Genomic DNA, 19,733 nt, shown 5'->3' on the forward strand with positions numbered 1-19,733 from the left:
AACCACAGTAGGTACAAATTTACCATAACAGAAGCAGGGCAGGGGGCAACTAATGATAATGCTTTTGTATCTTCTTCTCAGTGTCTTTAAAAAAAATTCTAATAGCGAGGCAGTGTAATTGTTGCCCCACTAAAAAAACTAAATAGATATTTTCCAAACTAGTTCACTGCTTAGGAAAATGACCACAACTCAATGACCCACAGTAAATCTGTTTTATTTCTAAAAACCATTGACACCACAGGAAAATGACCGAAATCCAAAAACCTCTCTATTGTAAAGTTGGGGCTTGTTATTTATTTAGTTCTTTTTATTTTGTTGATTCCTATCAAACGTCCAAGTAAAATATCCTAAGGAGAATGGAAATTATAAACATGACATACATTACATGAAAAATGAAAACAGGCTATGTTATACCCTTTAAAAAAGAGAAGTATTTAGCCACAGGCATTTACTTACTTTTTTAGAGTTTCAACCTGGACCTCTAACTTGATTTTTTCCTCTATTATGATCTCGTGATGACTTTTCCAGATATTAGAAGCTGAAAACGCCTCAGACAATTGGATTTCCTGGAGACAATACAAAATTTAGACTTTGTATTTACAAGGACCCCACTTTCAAATTCCATAAGCTCAGGAGAAATTTTTCTTCAAAGCAGTTTTTGAAAGAATTGCAGTAGAACACAGAGTAACATTTGAATACATCACTTAAAAAGTAAAAAAAAACAAACCTGTAAAACACTTTAAAGTGTAAACTGTAAAATAATGTAACAACATCACAGTGGAATTTTCCAAAATACTAGGAACGTTTTTCCTCAATTAACAATATTAATGTTTTGTTCAGAAACATATTTTTAAAGGAAAGACAAAGAAATTACCTCAACCTTTAACTGTTATCCAAGCTAATTTCTTCCTCATTATCCACCAAACATTTACAAGCAAGAATAAGAGAAGGTTCCTCAGAAATGTTTCAATTTCAACTGCCTGGAATGCCTGTTTGACAAATGCTAATGAGATTGCTATCAACAAGAAACCCAATTCCATTATTGGAATTATAAGCTTTTAAAAAAACCGATTGGAACCTGGAAAGTATTTTGCATTAGAACTGCACTTCACCAGTTGCCACAGGTAACTGAAAGTTCTGTTTAGAGGAACAAATAGGCTGAACAAGAAGCAATGCTTTACTTCCTCTTTCTCCTTGTCTGGAATCAAATTGAGCAGATTATTGGAAAAATCCTCCTCTCTGAGTGAAGGGCAGAAATCCAGGGATTGCTAGTAGTACAAAGCTCCTAGTTCCTTATCTTCCAGGCTAGAAACTTTTGTATGCTTATTTACAAGTCTGCAGTAGAACACTGCTTGCAACAAACACAAACACATCTGTTCCAACTAACAGTTAAGGAAAGCTTATTGTTCAAACACACACACACTATAGCCACAATATTCACCTAGCACTGATGATGTTATCTAGTTTGGTAAAACAACCAAGCTCAGAGAGCACCAAGGACCCCTCATTTCAACCCTGAGCTACAAATATTCTCCTTTCATCTGTACCACAGCATTCCATTTTATGGCTTTATAAATGGTGCACAACATTCAACTATGTAACTAAATCAAAAACAAAACAACTTTTTCAAGCCCTAGATGAAAGACACAAACACAAGCACTTTGAAACTTGTACCAGCATTAACACCTTCAGTGCCTGAAAAAGGTGCAATTAATACTGTGTTTCCCCAAAAATAAGACCGTCTTATATTATTTTGAACCCCAAAATAAGTACTTGGCCTTATTTTCGGGGAGGTCTTATTATTTTGGGCAGCATGGAGCAAGACAGGGCTCCTCTTGCCATCTTACCTGATTTTCCAGCTCTGTCTCCCTAACCCTAACCAGAAGAAATGGTGGGAATCAACTGCGCATACGGTTAAATATTTTTGGGGAGGGCTTATTTTCAGGGCAGGCTTATTTTGGGGGGGGCTTATTTTAGCGCATGTGCTCAAAAGCCCAATTGGGCTTATTATCAGGGGATGTCTTATTTTCGGGGAAACAGTGTATATGAGTTACATTAAAGATGTTTAATTGCCCCCAGTTTGTGGGAGCAATAAGCTGACTTTGTATAAATATACAAAAGTATGAAGACTATTGCTTAAAGCATTGTAAGCCGCCCTGAGTCTCCAGAGAAGGGTGGCATATAAATCAAAGCACCCTGTTATTAAGACCAGCTGCCTGCAATTACTGCAGGTTCGAATCTCGCCAGGCTCAAGGTTGACTCATCCTTCCATCCTTTCTAAGGTAGGTAAATTGAGGACCCAGTTGTGGGGGCAATAAACTGACTTTGTATAAATATACAAAAGGATGAAGGCTATTGCTTAGCACATTGTAACCCGCCCTGAGTCTCCGGAGAAGGGCAGCATATAAATCAAATTAAATAAAAATAAATTACATAGATCATTAAAGCAGCAGCCATCTTTTTTCTGCCTCCCATGGAAGCCCAACAAAATTAATTTGCCTACAAAATCTGAACATTTTCCAAATCTTTTTCAAAATGTGCAAGTCTTATAAAGTAGGGAAGCCAAAGGCAGCATACATGAGAAGGCAATCCTGTGGACCAAACATAATTGTGGCATGTAATAATACCCACAGTCCAACCCCTTACTCAAAATTAAACCGAATCTTTTTTTCTAATCATTTAGCTGAACATTACCTGAATGCATTTATGAATTACTTTGAATAAAAACAGTTAATTTTTTTCAGACAATTCCCAACAATGTATGTGCATGATAAAAGTACAGGTAGTCCTCGACTTACAACAGTTTGTTTAGTGACTGTCCAAAGTTACAATGGCACGGAAAAAAGTGACTTATGACCGTTTTTCATAGTTACAATTTTTGCAGCATCCCTATGATCATATGATCAAAATTCAGATGCTTGGCTGCTGGTTCATATTATGACCACTGCTGTGTTCCAAGGTCATGTGATCACCTTTTGCGACCTTCTCACAAGCAAAGTCAATGGGGAAGCCAGATTCACTTAACAACTGCGTTACTAACTTATCAACTGCAGTGATTCACTTAACAACTGTGACAAGAAAGGTCGTAAAATGGGGCAAAACTCACTTAACAAATGTTTCACTTAACAACAGAAATTTTGGGCTCAATTGTGGTCATAAGTCGAAGACTATCTGTAAGTCATTCCAATACCTTTATATGTAATTTCATCATAAAATAATGTAAATATGCATGTGTGTATATGAAGTTGAATTTCTAGCTATGAAATCACTAGCCAATGATTAGTTTCCTTTCAGGAAGGTGTCAGCAATATTTTTTAACCTGCAGGCCTGTCTGGAATTCTGAAGGAGTGTTGAGGGCACTCTCATAAAGTAGCTACTATGGAGCCCATCGGCAGCCCTATCACCCTTCTACAATTACTAACCTTCTCCTTCATTTTTGAAAATAAGTTTTCGACAACCATTTTCATCTGTTCAGCTCTTTGTTTCTGAACAACAGCTGCTCTTTTCAGGCCGTTCCTCCGTTCCACTTTTCTTTTCTTTTCAGCCAAAATTTTCTGCTTATATTCACTAACTTGTCTCTTCCATTCAGCAATATTCCTCTCCATTGTCTGCAACAGAATTTTTTAAAAGTGTTCTGAGTACAGGAAATTGAATGTGAATGTTGATTAGAACTGACATATAATCCACCTTAACGAGACACTAAAAGATATTTATCTTTTTAATTTTTAAAAAATTTCCTGCCTTTATTGTCTTTATAAATAACTCAAGATGATGGGCATATCTAACACCCTTTCTTTCTATTTTCCCTACAAGAACCCTATAAGATGAAGGAGTGGCTAAATGTGAATAAATTCCATTACTGAAAATGTACCACATGTGATAAAGTATTTTGAATATCTAGCTGACATAATATGTACTGAAAATCTGAACCCTAATGGAGGCTAACTGACTCAAGCATTCATCGTCAACTCTATATTCAAGGATAAACAGCAAACCTGAGAAAGGGAGGGAAATATTCTGCTACTGCTTTCTGGAAGAATATTATTTGTCTTGTACATAATAAAAAGTCATGCCATTTTATTAATAGTGTAAATCCTATTAGGGAACTATACCCTAATCTTTAATTTATCGATAACCCTATAAACAAGGATAATAGGTTTTTTTAATCCAATACTAGAAGGGAGTCATTCTGATCAGATCACATCAGTCTGGTTTATGTTCTTTGTGGAACATAAAGGAAGCACACAAGTACTGAAAACTGTTTGAAGCAAACCATAGATATTTGATCCAGATTATGAATAGAAACTGGGCAAGGGAAGAAGAAGATAAAAAAGTTGGAAAAATGTGAGTAGGTCCAGTGTAATATGCCACACTGGTATAGTCATGGTGACAATGGAATGGAAGCAGGGGACCAAAGGAAGAGATGGCACTAGTAAGATGACAGAGGAGGAGAGGGAAAGGGAGGGAAGGGGAGGAGAGGAGAGGCTGCAAATTTCATTTCTGCTGAACCATGGCCTGACTGGAACAGTACAGCAGAAATTCCAGAATGTTTATCCTTATTTCGGCTTCAAACCACCACCACCCTAGTTTAGAAGGCTTTTTACAAGTTTTTCTAGTATAGAATCCACTAGGTAACCAGTAGTTATATATTTCAATTAACGTAGTGTCTACATGCAAAGGAGGACAACACTGTCTTTAAAAAGGCAATGTAAAAGTGCATTCATTTTATATAACAGCATCAAGTAACAAATCAAGCTGAGGAGTGCAAAAATGTTATTTTAATTGGATCAGAGTCTAAAGAGGTTGCCTGGGGAAATATTTTAAGCTATTATTCAAATATAAACTTTCCAGTCCTACACTTCCATTTCTGTAGCCACCCAGCCAGGTTAGAGCAGGCCTGTGTAAATTGAAGCCTGCCAAGTCAAATGTAGTCCACCTGCAATGTACGATAACCTTCCAAAAATGCAAAAAAAAAAAAAAAATGTTTTTGTGTCTGCTTGGAATTACATGGAAATTGTGAATTATTCACATGTTAAAATTCAAGGTTAGTTGGCATACATGGATACTTGCCCAGTTTACTGACAAATGTCAGTAACAATCTATATCACTGTTTTTCTTCTACTACCACTAGATGTCACCATTATAGTTTTGTAACTTCGACAAAAAAAATGACCAATTTAGACATAAAACAACTTTATGGATAGAATGTTTACATTATTTACAACATCTGTCAATCTGTGGTCATGTAACTGGCATGACTCAATGCCGAAGGCGCATGGAGTGCTGTTACCTTCCCACCAAAGTGGTCCCTATTTTTCTACTTGCATTTTTTACGTGCTTTCGAACTGCTAGGTTGGCAGAAGCTGGGACAAGTAACGGGAACTCACTCTATTACGCGGTGCTAGGGATTCGAACCACTGAACTGCCGACCTTCTGATCAACAAGATCAGCGTCTTAGCCACTGAGCCACCACGTCCCGTTATAAAAAATACAAAGAAGAAAATTCAAATTTAAATGTAATTTTTAAATGAAACATGTCAGAGATCACAAAGAGATCAAGTTTTCAGAATTTTTTCCATTTGGTCATGGGAAAGATTCTAACTTTTCCCCCCCAGAAAATTCATTTAAATCCCTGGTTTGGAATCTAAACTTGGTTACTGGCCTTCACAAACTATGACATTTACCTATTTTCTGTCTCCAAAACAAACATGCTTTTCCAAACCTTTGATGGAATTAACGAGATCTATTAGCAGATATGTTTGTGACTGCCAAATAGACAACTTTTTTTTAAAGAAAGCAGCCCATTTATCTGTATTTTGCATAAAAGTTGAATAACTACAGTTTAATAACTATAACCAGTTTCTCAACTCAGAGATGTCCACCTGTTTATTAAGGAAACAAAAATTATAAAAAACTAACCTGAAATTTTGCTCTTAGTTTATTATTTTCTTCCTCTTTTTTCTCTACCTGGGACTGTAGATGAGTTTGTACTGTTTGTATTGATTCAGAATGGCGGTATGTTTTTTGTACATTAGCCTAAATTACAAAAGAAATGCCCAAATAAATTCCAAGAATCTGTATAAAAGCATTTTTTTTCAAGTACTGAATTAATACCGTTTCCCCTAAAATAAGACATCCCCTGATAATAAGCCCAATTGGGGTATTGAGCGCATGCGCTAAAATAAGCCCTCCTCGAAAATAAACCCTCCCCGAAAATATTAAAACGCATGTGCAACCGGTCCCCACCATTTCCTCTGGTTAGGGTTAGGGAGACAAGCTGGAAATCAGGTAAGACGGCAAGAGAAGCCCCGTCTTGCTCCACGCGCCCCAAAATAATAAGATATCCCGGAAAATAAGGCCAAGCACTTATTTCGGGGTTCAAAAAAATATAAGACAGGGTCTTATTTTTAGGGAAACACGGTATCAGCTGCATCTGGCATGATCACTGTGAAATATGCTGAAGTTTTAATTTAGTGTGTATGTGCTCCCCAGCCTTGTACTAATCCAGTTTAATGGGAGGGCTCCCGTTTGCGAACTGGTAGCGAAGGTAAGTGAATACCACCCCTGGTTTCAACCCTCATCTTCCATGATGCATTGCTGGAATTTTTCTTTCAGAAGGAAAAAAAAAAGCACAGGAAGAAGTACAAAGCTCAGGAAAAGAAAAATAGTAATTAAACAGGAAAGTATCGTTCCTTGTCTTGAGCCTTTTATTTGCAAGACAGTAGTCAAATTGGTTAGCAATTGTAGCATTTGTGATAAAGGTGGCTTGAAAATGCATTAGGGGTCATGGTAAACTTTTCACTCAACTAAAGAAGAATTTTTGCTTCTATGATGTAGTCAATCAACCACTTCACAAACTAATGTGCACTTTCTGAAATGGACAGAAGTGCTAGATGTAACATAATGTAGAAAATTCCAGAAATTGTTGCTAGCCTATTCAGATAAACCTAATTTTTATTTTTATGATTTTACTCCATTTTTACTTCCAAATGAATTCTCAAAGCAGCTAATAATCATATATGAAAATAAAGTTGAAATAAAGACTGTTGGAAACTTTAATAAAAATATCACAAGAAATGCTAGTAAAAATGTAGAGTACAAGAAAAAAAATTACATCAATTGTTTATAAACATTAGATCAGCATAAATTCTTACTTGATAAATTTTAGTTAAATAATGGATAGATAATAGAATACAGCAGTACATGTATTCAAATATAACTCTTATGTTCCCATATAGCTGGAAATTCTGTTCAGTATATAGTATGTTTCCAGATATGGGATTGAAGTTTAAAATAGGCAACTACATCCTGAAGCCAAAAGATTCCAAAAACAATGGAATTATCATATAACCTTAGGCAGACACATCTTCCTGTTATATGAATACAAATGTTTTTTTAAAAAATGTATGTCTTGAAGAAACAATGTTAACTTACTTTTTCTTGCTGAAGCTGAACTGAAAGCTCTAAAATATGCTTCTCTTGTTGAATCACTTCATTTCTGAGGCTCTTCAGACACAAGGAGAAAAAAGACCCAGTATCAGGAAAAGTTTATGAGATTGTTATTTTTAGATGAATTCTATCTTTACTAGTAGGTATAATGTCTAGGGGTCATTCACATACCAAGTAGCCAACATTTATTACTTAAGTGTGATTGATTCCCCCCCTCCCCTCCCAAGTACTGAAAAAGAGCCAGTTTAGTGTAGTGGTTTAGGCACCAGACTAGAGACCAGGAGTTCTAGCCCTGCATTATAGCTGAGTGTCCTTGGGCCAGCTACACTTTCTCAGTCTTAGAAGTGAGGCAATGGTAAGCCACTTCTGAAAACCCTTGCAAAAAAAAAAAAAAAAAAAAAAACCGCAGTGATTTGCCCAGGTAGTTACCAATAGTTAAAACTGACTCAAAAACATGGGCACATGCCTACAAGCATGCATGGGCCACTGTATGCCTGCACCTGCACACACACACACATACACACACACACACACAGGGGAGAGAGGGAGGGGAAGAGAGAGAGGGAGCTACTGAAAATGTAACAGGTATCAAGAGAACTCTACCAACGACAGTCAAAGAACAAAAGATCTGGAATTGTTGCATAGGACCTTTAAAACTATTAAAAACAAACATGATTCTTCATATATTTAATCATTTCCTCCTTGTATTACTCTGAGTAATAATTTAGAAACAAGTAGGACAAAGTTTTGTCAGAAATGCATATTGCCTTGGGGTCTCAGGCTATGCACCCAGCCTGAGGCCAATATTCCAACCTGCCTTCAGCCATTTCCTTATACCGCTGGTGCCTACGTAAGCAGGCAGTCTCTAGGAAAACCTGGTTGCACAATGTTTTTCTAAAAGCTTCCCTGACCCAAGACTGTACCTTTTGTTTCATGTTTTCTGCATTATGTTCATGTACTTTTGCTAAATAATTTTTTACAATTATATGTAACAAAGAGATTATAGAAGGACAGCAGTGTTAGTCTATGGCAAGGGCATCACATTGTCATCATGTGATGTATAATGACTTTTTTCTCCTTCACTGAACCAGGGGTGGGCGTGTCCAGGATGTGACGCATCCGGCCTGTGGGCCACGAGTTTGACACCCCTGGTCTATGGTGGCAGAAAATCAGGAGTTTGGTAGCACCTTTTCTGATTAGCCAATTTAATAAAAGATAAGTGACCTTTGCATCTGATAAAGTAAGCTACAGCTCATGCCTTTTAATAAAATTAGTTAGTTGGAAAATATACTATCAGAAGTAGCAATCAAAGGATAGAGTTGTTATCCTTTTTTTTTTCCTCTTAGCAGGTGCTGAGTATATCTTCAATGGAGATGTTACCCTTGATGAGAGGAAGATGTAGCAGAAAAAAAGAACTTACTTCAACATCCATTTCACTTTCTGATAAAGTCTGATCCAAATCTTTTGTCTCTTTACCAATAATCTAAAAATAATAGAAATTAAGTCAAATTGCTTCACTGTCATTTAAAAACACATACAATGTTATAGTTTGATAAGGTTCCTGAAGTATCAAATTCTTCATCTAGAAGAATATATAAAAGAGTAGGGAACATGCAATCCTTCAGATACTCTGAACGTTACAATTCCAGCATAGGCAGTAACAAAGAAGGCTGGATGTTAGTTTTTCTACATCTGGAAAGTGAACAATCACCCATTTCTAGTAAATATATACTGTAAATATGTGCTATATTTATACATAATTTAGAGAACGAAGAACAAAGCAAAATTTACTCCCATTACCAAATGCTAAATACAGCTACAGAACTCATAAAAACAGAACTACCAAAAATGTCTCTGTCATCCAGGTCATGGTTGTCCCAAAGGTGCCTTTTCAAGGAAAAGCAAAGTCCAGTTGCCTTTTGCAAAAGCACCTTTGGGACAACTACCAAAAATCTATCTTCTGTTAATAACTTCTTTTGCATTCATTTTTGCATATTCAGGCAATAAAGGGTAACTTATTTATGAACTCTGCATTTGTTTTTTCCCCTTGAGGGATTGGAGCAGCACACAATATTTAAAAGCAAAAATCTAATGCATGACACAACAAACTACCTACAATATTTTTCAGACTATAAGATGCACCTAAATTTAGAAGAGAAAAACAACAACAAAAAAGTTTTTGGCCTGTTTTTTTTGGTCCTTATCCAGGCTTTTTTTTTGGCCCATTTTTGGGGCTGTTTTCAGTCATTTTTGAGGCCTTTTTTGGCCTGTTTTTGAGGCTTTTTTGGGACCGTTTTTGAGACTTTTTTGGCCCATTTTCAAGGCTTTTGTTGGCCTGTCTTTTTGGGAAAAAGCCCCCAAAACGAGCCGAAAAAAGCCCCCAAAACAGTCCCAAAAAAGCCTCGAAAACAGTCTAAAAAAAGCCTCAAAAATGAGCCAAAGAAAAGGCCTGAAAACAGGGCATGCAGAGGCCAAAAAAATGGCTGGCGGGTGGGCGGGACTTCGGCAATATTCTGTCTATAAAGATGCACAGACATTTTCGCCCCCTTCTGGAGACAAAAAAGCATGTCTTATAATGCAAAAGATACGGTATTTTGTCTACAAACAGCTGTTTTGCTAGAAGAGGAATATCCAGGGTTTTTTTTTCCTTTGGTGAGGGGCATAACGTAAGTAGATTTATTTCAAGAAAGCAAATACTTCTGCTTAATGTTCATGATTATCTGGGTCAGCCATCTGATAGATCTGCCACGATGGAATTTTTATTTACAAATTGATCTAATAAGCCATTCCTAAATTACTTTGTCATTGAGTGGCTTCTTCAGATATGGAAAGCAACAGAAATTTAGGGACAGATTACTAAACCTGAAAACATCATTACTCTGATAAAACAGGTATAGAAAACCTGGTATCTATGTTACATTTTTCGTGAATGCACAACTTCCCTTTGAAATCCTAAATCAAAACGGTTACAAATATTTAATTCCCTTTTAATTCATGTAACAATTTACATCCTTCTTACTTCTTTTTCCTTGCTTGACCTTAATAGCCAGCTTAAAAATTCCTTCATTTTTCTGATAACTTCTAGCTCCTTTATAAGTAAGTCCTCTTGCATAGAAATTGTTATTTCATCAGAAGCAGAAATACAACAAGCCTAAAAAAAATAATGGTTAAATGAATCTCCAAAAACTCTTTTTAATGTCAGGTTTACTGTTAACATTATTATTTTAAAACAAGCCATCTTGAAATACAGGTAATTTACAGGTAATATTATTCAAATAGAACAGCTTGCTACAATGCATATGAGTACTGGAACATTAAAAAAATTTTTTTAGCAAAATTAAACTTCAAATCAGATATGAACTGATAATCTGATGTAATGTCAATGATGTTCAATATTTGTATTGACTTATCAGAAAGTAATGAATCATAAACTTATCCAAATATTTTTTTAAACCCAAGTTTCATATTTTTTTTGCAGTCTCTTGCGCTGAACTGAAAGATCTCTTGCATTTCTAAATTTAGTCAGAGGATAGTAGACAAAGGGGGAAAAAATCCATTTCCATGATCACAATTTTGCTTATAATTCTTATGATCTGCAGTTCACCTGATTTAGCAGTGTTTATAGATAACTAACTGAACTTACTTTTGTAATTCTAACAAGACTTTCTTTAAATGATGGCAAAAACATTTCTGCTGAGTTAACTGCCAGCTCTGCCTCATGAAGCATTTCCTGAAAAGCAACTTTATCTTTCATAGCATGCTCCCACGACCTAATAATATAAAAATGCAAACAGAAATGCATTCTGTATTATAAAATATACAAAAACTGTTTATCCAGCCCTTTATTTATATTAATTAAAACATTGCTCATACATGCTTAATCATGATTTATTGAATATATTGCAGCATATTAAATGGTAAATCAGGGGCAAAGCATTGAGGAAGAGCTAAAAGGGCTTACATTACAGAGTAAAGACTGACAAACTTTAAGAAGCAGGACAGGAAATGGCTGGGGATCATTACTTTATTCTTCTCCCGATACTTTCCTTGACTGCATGAATATATAAGCACTTTGTAGTCTTGGTATAAACCTCTGTTTATAAGACCTGTGACTGGATTCATACAAAACACAAAGCCAAAAGCGAACTGCAGTGATGTCTGAATCCATTCAAAGTGTGGAACTTAATTCTTTGGACTGTCACATGATCTTTTTATTTAAAAATATAAAGATAGTTTAAGTTATTTCAAGCATTTTAATTCCAAGCACTAAATATTTTAATTATGTAATTTCACTATGCAGACTTTTACAAATCTTCCAACCATGATGGATATCTAGAAAATAGGAAGAAATTAGTGGGATTCTTGATTCTCTCTGAATGAATGTTCTTCTTGAAGACTTTTCATTACCAGATTAGATAGCATCACCAAGGCTGACATAGGGATGTGAGCTTTAATAACATGAATGCAACTTTCATTTTGTTATTTTCTATATGATGTCATATAGGATGATGTGATATATTCTAAGTAGAGCAGTCCTCTTTAGGCTGCCTGTACTTTTTGAAATAAAAGCATTTGTTTATTTATGTGTATCCTGCCTTTATTATTTTTATAAATAACACAAGGTGACAGACATGCTTACTATTTCTTCTTCCTCCTGTTTCCCATTTTTACAACAACCACCCCGTGAGGTGAGGTGAGCTGAAAAAGAGTGACTGGCCTAAGTCACTGAGCCAGCTTTCATGCCTAAGGCAACGTAAGGCAGGAACTAAAATTCACAGTCTCCTGACTTCTAGACTGGCATCTTAACTACTACACCAAGCTGATTTTTAATGTTTTACAATAATAGTTATTTGACATTATCTGAAGGACTGCTTCTTCGCAGTCACTTCTATATATCCCAACAGGTCCATCAGAAGGGGTGTATTACAGGTTCTGTCCACTAGATAATGTCACCTGATAGGATCCAGGAGAGGGTCTTTTGTAATGCTGCACCTGCCCTATGGAACATTATTCCCCTCACCACCCAAACTCAAGATGGGCCCAGCCCCAAGAGCCTGCTGGAAGGGTCTGAAGATATGGCTATTCCAGGGTTGTCAAACTCGCGTCATCACGGCATCATCATGTGACGCATCACAAAGTTTTTCCCCTTCTCTAAACCGGACACTGGGGTGGCCATCGTGTGATGCATCTGGCTGTAGGCCGCGAGTTTGACATCCCTGGGCTATTCCAGGTCTGGTCTGTGAATCAAATAGCAATGTGGAGCCCATAAAATGACTGCACTGTTTTTGAATCAATTGTGTTCTCCTAGTGATTGTGACTATGTTTTAATTGTTCCAACTGATTTAATGTTTTGTCATTTAATGTTTTGTCATAAAACAAATTTTATGTTTTGGTTTTTTGGTAGTATGTTTTAATTGTGAGCCACCAAATCACAAATGTAAGATGGATGGCCATATGAATTTAATCTTAATAAACTAGATTTCCAATGAAATTCTGGACATAATGTTCTTTTTAAGAGAGTCATCTAAACATTTAGCCTGTTTAGATGACTCTCTTAGTCAGCCTAGGAAAACTCAAATCTGTAGATGGTAATCTCCTATTTAGGAAAAGAAACACAAAAAAACACACACATTTTCAGGCTCTGTAAAACTCAGTGTTACAAATAAGGAATGGGATAAACAAAAAGAAAGAAAAAAATCCTAAACTGTCAATTATGTCAGCTTTTTGTGTACATTTCAAACCAGACTCATACCGGAGTTTGTAAACTGATTGTGTTTGCTAGTAATAAATGACACTGAGATTTACACATTTATGCATTTTTTTCTCATGGATCAATATGATTTTAAAGTACATTGCAATGGTATAAAAAAAGGAAATCCTGAATCTGTACACCTACAACTAACCAACTAGATATTGTGTTGCCAATAGATACTGAATCTTCAAGCTCTTCTCCCATAAATATGGCATGCTCAATGATAATCTATCCATTCTTTTGGATAATCTACTATTCTTTTAGTATTTAAAAGAAAGGAATGAAAAAGATTTTGTAAAAATGAGTTTAAGATCTAACAGTATTCAACAAGTTTGTTTTAAAATTCAAAGGTATTATTTATGTTATTATAAATATATATACACTTTATTGCTTTCAAGACAACTCTGGAGAAAAAAAATTACCTACAGGAGTTTCTAGAGCTTTGGCTCAACTTTTAATCCATCTTTCCACAATCTATATATAGGCAGGATATTCTTGGTGTGATAGATATAATAATAATGATAAAAACCAAATACATTCTAAAGAAAAAAATCTGAGTTATAGGATATGCCCTAAAACCCCTTTTACCACCAATCTCAAAGAATACCATTTTGTTTCACTTGTGTTCAGGCTTTCTTCCAAGGTGCTAGCCTGGGGTTTCTCCTTAAGGGATGGCAAGAGTTCTCTCATCTTGCTCCGATGTTTATTCATAAATCTGTTGTATGAGATCCAGTTTTCCTTCAGTGATTCAACCTCTTCACTTTCTGCGGGCTTATAAAATATTGGTTTTACTTCACTCTTTATTTTTCTTCTTCCATCCCCAAACCCTAAAGCAAACTTTACATCAAAATTATGACAGTCTGAGATGCTGATACTTCCCTCTCTTCCTCCTGACACAACTTATTACTAAATAATAATGTTTAATCAAGACTAATATTTAATAAGAGTATTTAACCAAGAACAGCAAACCACTAAAGACATATAGATTTACTGAACCTTTTATCTTAAGTCATAATAGGTGGCTAGTTGTAAAATTGCTATAACTATAAACAATTATTATTATATCAAGATTCAAGATACCAACAGAAGAAAACTGCTATATTTTCTACAATTTCTGTACTGATAGGATAAAAGGAAGGAAATATGTATCTTCTATATCCTACTTGGCTTTTATTAAAATAAATAAATAATTTTTCAGACTTGGAAGGCTGATATCAACCCTTCCAGGTAAGCCAGATAGGAAACACAACTAGATGACCTAAATCTACTTTATTATAAGGCTACATTAAAAAAAATTACAAGCCTGAAGGTACAAACCTCCTTGCAACCACTTTTAGCTGTCTGATCAGTTAGGCCAGGTTCTTTCTAAGCTACTTTCTCTGACCATTAAGTGACTGCCTCTTGTCTGGTAGTACTGTAGGTGGCATTTCTTTTTCTTGTCCCCCAATGTCATCCACAAATTACATTACACATATCTGATCTTATCTTTGACAGTAAATTAATTCAGTTTTTCTGTAATTGCCATATCCTCTTTGTTCTTCTTTCTACTTTTTTGTAATATAATGGCACCAGCTGATTTATTGCTTCAAATATATCTTTTAAAAATTTCATTATACCTTTTTAGTTTTTCTTTTTGCCATATTGTCCTATAATTAGCTTATAGTTTTGGAATTCTTTATTATCACATTATCGTTTTCCTTTCTCTTTTTCTTTCTTTCTTATGATACATTTTCCATTTCTAGAAGGAAGGGATCTTAACTTTCAAGTTTAGTAGTGAGTCATGCTGACTTCTTCCTAAACTTCCTGAATTGTCCCTGATTAAATAGGTCCCTTTTTGTTTATTTTACAGGGTCCTGGCACACTCCTGACAATATTTCCAATTGCTTTTTTTGTCTTTTTAAAAATGTACATGGACAGATCTATGAAAAATCAAGTGACAGACAATGAGGCAGGGTAGAGTATCTATATGGTCACACAGTAATCTTCAGTCTTAAATGTAGTAAAACAACTTGATTAGATACGTATGCATTTGGTTCTAATCACATTAATTCAAAACTTTAATTAATGTGTTAAGCTTAGGCAATTGCCAATGATGCTCGTCCCACTCAATTACAACTATATGATATTATTAGCTCGGTTAGAGGTGATAATATCACATCAATTAGCGCAACATTTATTATGTCCATTTTAACACACTTCAATATATGCATGAACTTAGATAAGTTTCTAAGTCTCACTGATAAATTATTTATCACTAGATATACAGTTATACATCTATCAACAGCTATGTAAAAGCTTTACCAATACCAATATAAAGAAATACTATTTGTAACAGCTAGAAATACTATTTGAAACAACTAGTTTCCAAGTGAACATTACAAGAATAACATTACTTACATGCATATCTGATTTGTCTATTGATTCATTTAATAAATACTTTCCAAGTTGACTGGATGATTCTGTTCCAAGACGATCTTTTACAAAGCTTGAATCACATGATTGAATAATGCAACAAAATTTTTCTGCTTTCCCAGAAGCAAGACAGGACATATGGTTCATTTCCTAAAATAAAGTTTTTTGTTAGTTAGCAATATATAATAATATATAACTATCAAAATACAAAATAAAATCCTGCAAAATCAGACACTCTGAAAAATGCATCGAAGTTAGATGTATCCTGGCACATTTTAAGGAATTGTGGAAAAGATCCAGAGAAAGTTGAAATACATTTGTTGCCTTTATCTTGTGTTTTTCTAGCCGGACAGCAGAATGATTCTAAAATAAGATAGCTGTCATATGGCATAAAGATCAACTGTTCAAAGTAAAAGTAGTGTAAAACTATGTAAGTGAGAAATAGCAACCTGTTGCATTGCATCATATTTGAAAAAAAATACATTGTGAGTTTGTGGTACAAATGTTACAGTTGTACATCTCCTTGGGTCCTTGCGACATCTTGGCTGCTTCCTGGGTGGCGGCTTGGAAAGGAAAACTCATATATTTTTCAATAACTTACTGCGTAAGTGCTAGAAGAAAAGAGTTTCCTTTGGACATTGTAAACAAATCGCTCTCCTGACCATTCAAGTTGGACAGACACATTTCATCATCTTTCTAACAAATAAGTATAGATATCTATTTCAATCTTAATCATATTAAAAAAAACTCTGCCTAGTCATGAATAACATATGAATGCTAAAGTTGATATTTGAAGTTAATTTATTCTCATTGTGTTCCTTTGTCATTGTTTACTTTATTGTTCTATTATTTTACTTCTGTTTACATGCATTTTCAGTTTTTCTTATTATTGTAAGCCACCTAGAGTAGCTCCACAATGATATGCAGCAAATGCATTTTACAAATAAATAATATGCTCTATGCTAATTCAATGTTTTAAGAAGAGAAAAACAACCCTCTTTCGTTTTTTTAATCTAAGGCTATAAAGATATAATATTGCTCTTTTAGCCAAGTGCTATAATTTCAATTAATGTATTGTCTAATAAAACTATTTCAGGATTTTCACAATTCCACTGCCCAATCAGTAGCACTCTTTAGTTTACAATTTTTTCCAGATTATATTTGAAACTGTAGGCCTTAACTTCACCACCAAATGCATTAGATGATTATTACAAAATTATTACAAAGCTAAAATGCAGAAAAATAAATGGAGAGTGATATTAAAAGACAAGGGTATCCTACTTTGGATTATTAGGTATAGAATTGCTGTACAAATTATTTATTTATATTTATTTATTTATTGGATTTATATCCTACAATTAAACATTTTCTTCAACGGCTTACAAAGATAAATAAACATCATGATTCTATCTAAGAATATCTTATAAACAAAATATTATATGCTATAATCGCAGGATACAAAGAGTAGATTCCATAGATTAGAATTATGAGAACTGTCTCTTGCCAAAGAGTTTTCTTTCCTACTAGATGCAATTACATATCCCTAAAATTTAGACGATGAACAAGAACTTACACTTCCAAAAGGTTGTAAGGTTGTACAGCGTGAAGATATAAAAGATATGGCTAGTCATGATGGGATGAGTGGCTCAGATAAATCCTTGATTTATGACAATTAGGTTTACCACAATATATCAGTCCTTGATTTATGACCACAATTAGGCCCAGAATTTCCATAGCTAAGCAAGATGGTTTTTAAGTGAGTCATGTCCTATTTTACAATCTTTTTCGCCTAGATTATTTATTACATTTTTATCCCCCCCCATCTCACTGATATAGCAACTTTGAACGACTTACAATATGCAAATGACTGCACTTGTTAAGTGAAGTGATTTGCTTATCCTATTGTTGATAAGTGCAGCACTTGTTAAATGCAGTTCACAATCACTGAGCAAATCTGGTTTCTCCCATTGACTTTGCTGATCGGAAGGTCTGGGAAGGTCACAAATGGCGATCACATCCGAGGATACTGCCATTATTATAAATACATGCCCATTGTCAAGTGCCTGAATTTTGATCGTGCAACTGTGGGGATGCTGCAATGGTCGTAAGTGCGGGGACTGGTTGTAAGTCACTTTTTTCACTGCCACTGTAAACTTTGAATGGTTGCTAAACAAATAATGGTAAACCAAGGATTACCTGTAATGGATGTCAGAAGGTGAAAAATGCCAGCACCATCTGAATTAGTCCATAGCCTTCACATATAGAAGATGCTGCTGTAGTGTTACTCAAGGTGCTGATTTCATGACAAGATTCAATACCTGGGTGATGAATTGAAGAAGGCATCATCTTCTTCTTTTAACTTTAGCAGCAAAGTGTCTTGGGCTTGCCCTAATCCAACATCCTTCTGGATGTTTCTGGATCCTACTCTATAAGCATGTCCCTTATATTAGAATTCTATAGCAATTCACAGTATATTTTTTTTTCAGTTCCAATATTGAGTTTGGAAATTGATCCTAAAGTATGACAATAACCTTAATGAGTTGAAAGATGCACCACACAGCTTCCACATGTAATTAACACCCCTTTGTAACTGGTAATTAGGACTCATAATTATTTTTACATTGCAATTCTTCTCATAGACATGCTATAAAGTCAAGAATGTAAAAACAATATAAAACTGGAAATATATATATATATATATATAATAACAAGTAATTTGAAAGCTGCATTTTCTGTTTCTGATCTCTCAATGAAAACTGAAATTAGCATCTATAGTGAGGGAAATATACACTATACATACTCAACAAAATATTTTATCTATTGGAAATCTAAATCTTTCTACACTCCCCAATTTACAGATCGATGGCCCCCAGTTCAAATTATATTCTAGAAACAGTTCTTGCTACTAAAAAAAAAAACCCTATCACACTCCTCACAGCCTTCTACACAGGGTTATAAGCAAACAAATATTCCTAGGGTACCCAAAACTGAATCAGCTAAAAATTCCTTTACTTGAATCTCATCTTTAACAGGGGCCTTATATTAATAAGCAATCATTTCTAGAAGAAATAGAGAGACTCCATTCGTGGACAGAGGCATGCTCAGTGGCAAGGGAAAAGGCACTCTAGACATGCTTAGGAGCATTCTGCTTTCCAGATTGCAAATTAGCTTTGTTCCTTCATCGCCGTCCATCCTGAGCAATCATGTAACCATCATACAGAAAAGTGCAAGCTATTTTTTTCTGGGGGGAGGGAGGGCGCTATGCAAAGAATATAACAACGGGGGAAGGTTGTGCGGCCCCAGGACCTTTCTAAGACCCCAAATCAACCCTAAGATATCACAAACCAGGAATCTCCACCTTGGGAAGTGTCCCAGCCTTCTCCCCTGACCCAGTTAGCGACATTACCCCATTGCTCTCCATTGCCGCCGCCGCCGCGGTCTTGGGCGGGAAAACCGAGCTCCGCTTCCTTCTCTCCCTGGCAACAATCTTAGGAGGGCCGCCGGGAATCGTCCGAGCATGCTCGGCTCAACTCCGAGCATGCTCAGGAGGGGCGATTGACGCCCTGCCTTGCCCTTACTTGGGCGCTGTTTTAGCAATGGGCTCTGTTTCTGCCTACCCTGTAAAGGTGTGCCACTTTTCTTTCGGTAAAACGTAGTAGTAGTAGTAGTAGTAGTAGTAGAAGTAGTAGTAGGAGGAGGAGGAAAGAGCAATATTTTGATTTTGAAAATTCAGGAATTATCCTTGTGAAACAAGCAGCCAGCCTAACATGAATAGAACATGCTCAGTGGTTCCCTACGAAACCGATGCTATTCCCCCGGCTCAGACTCAAAGTTAGTTCGATTTTCTATCCCAGCGGAAAATACGTAAGGCTCTACGAAGCAAAAGCAAAAGCGAATTAGCTTTAGGTATTAAATGAGGCTTTGGCAACGCAAAAGCCCGGTTGGCGCTGAAGACTGCATTTAGGGAACAACGCGAAACGCAGCTGAGGTTTCTGCAGTAGCTACAAAGAGCAGCTAATCCTACCCAAGATCTACAACAAGATTCTTGGCTAATAATATACCATTCTGGGTTGTTGTTTTTTTGAAATTTCAATCATAAATAAACGCTTTTATTTATGTG

At 35.5% G+C, this 19,733-nt stretch overlaps 1 protein-coding gene across 1 annotated transcript in view; it reads right to left on the minus strand.

The window, feature by feature from the left end:
• Positions 1-19,124, minus strand: part of ODF2L (outer dense fiber of sperm tails 2 like) — a 31,456-nt gene extending 12,332 nt beyond the window's left edge. The window contains exons 1-10 of the mRNA XM_034437142.2: positions 19,020-19,124; positions 15,599-15,763; positions 13,809-14,038; positions 11,093-11,219; positions 10,469-10,600; positions 8,870-8,932; positions 7,435-7,506; positions 5,920-6,036; positions 3,423-3,608; positions 457-566 (exon numbers count right to left, since the gene is read on the minus strand). Of these exons, the coding sequence (XP_034293033.2) occupies positions 457-566; positions 3,423-3,608; positions 5,920-6,036; positions 7,435-7,506; positions 8,870-8,932; positions 10,469-10,600; positions 11,093-11,219; positions 13,809-14,038; positions 15,599-15,763; positions 19,020-19,034 (1,217 nt within the window). The 5' untranslated portion in view covers positions 19,035-19,124. The remainder of the gene's footprint in view (positions 1-456; positions 567-3,422; positions 3,609-5,919; positions 6,037-7,434; positions 7,507-8,869; positions 8,933-10,468; positions 10,601-11,092; positions 11,220-13,808; positions 14,039-15,598; positions 15,764-19,019) is intronic.
• Positions 19,125-19,733: the final 609 nt, after the last annotated feature.

The sequence above is a fragment of the Pantherophis guttatus genome, chromosome 3, assembly GCF_059756535.1.
Source record: "Pantherophis guttatus breed Tessera chromosome 3, ASM5975653v1, whole genome shotgun sequence".
Classification (NCBI taxonomy): Eukaryota; Metazoa; Chordata; class Lepidosauria; order Squamata; family Colubridae; genus Pantherophis; species Pantherophis guttatus.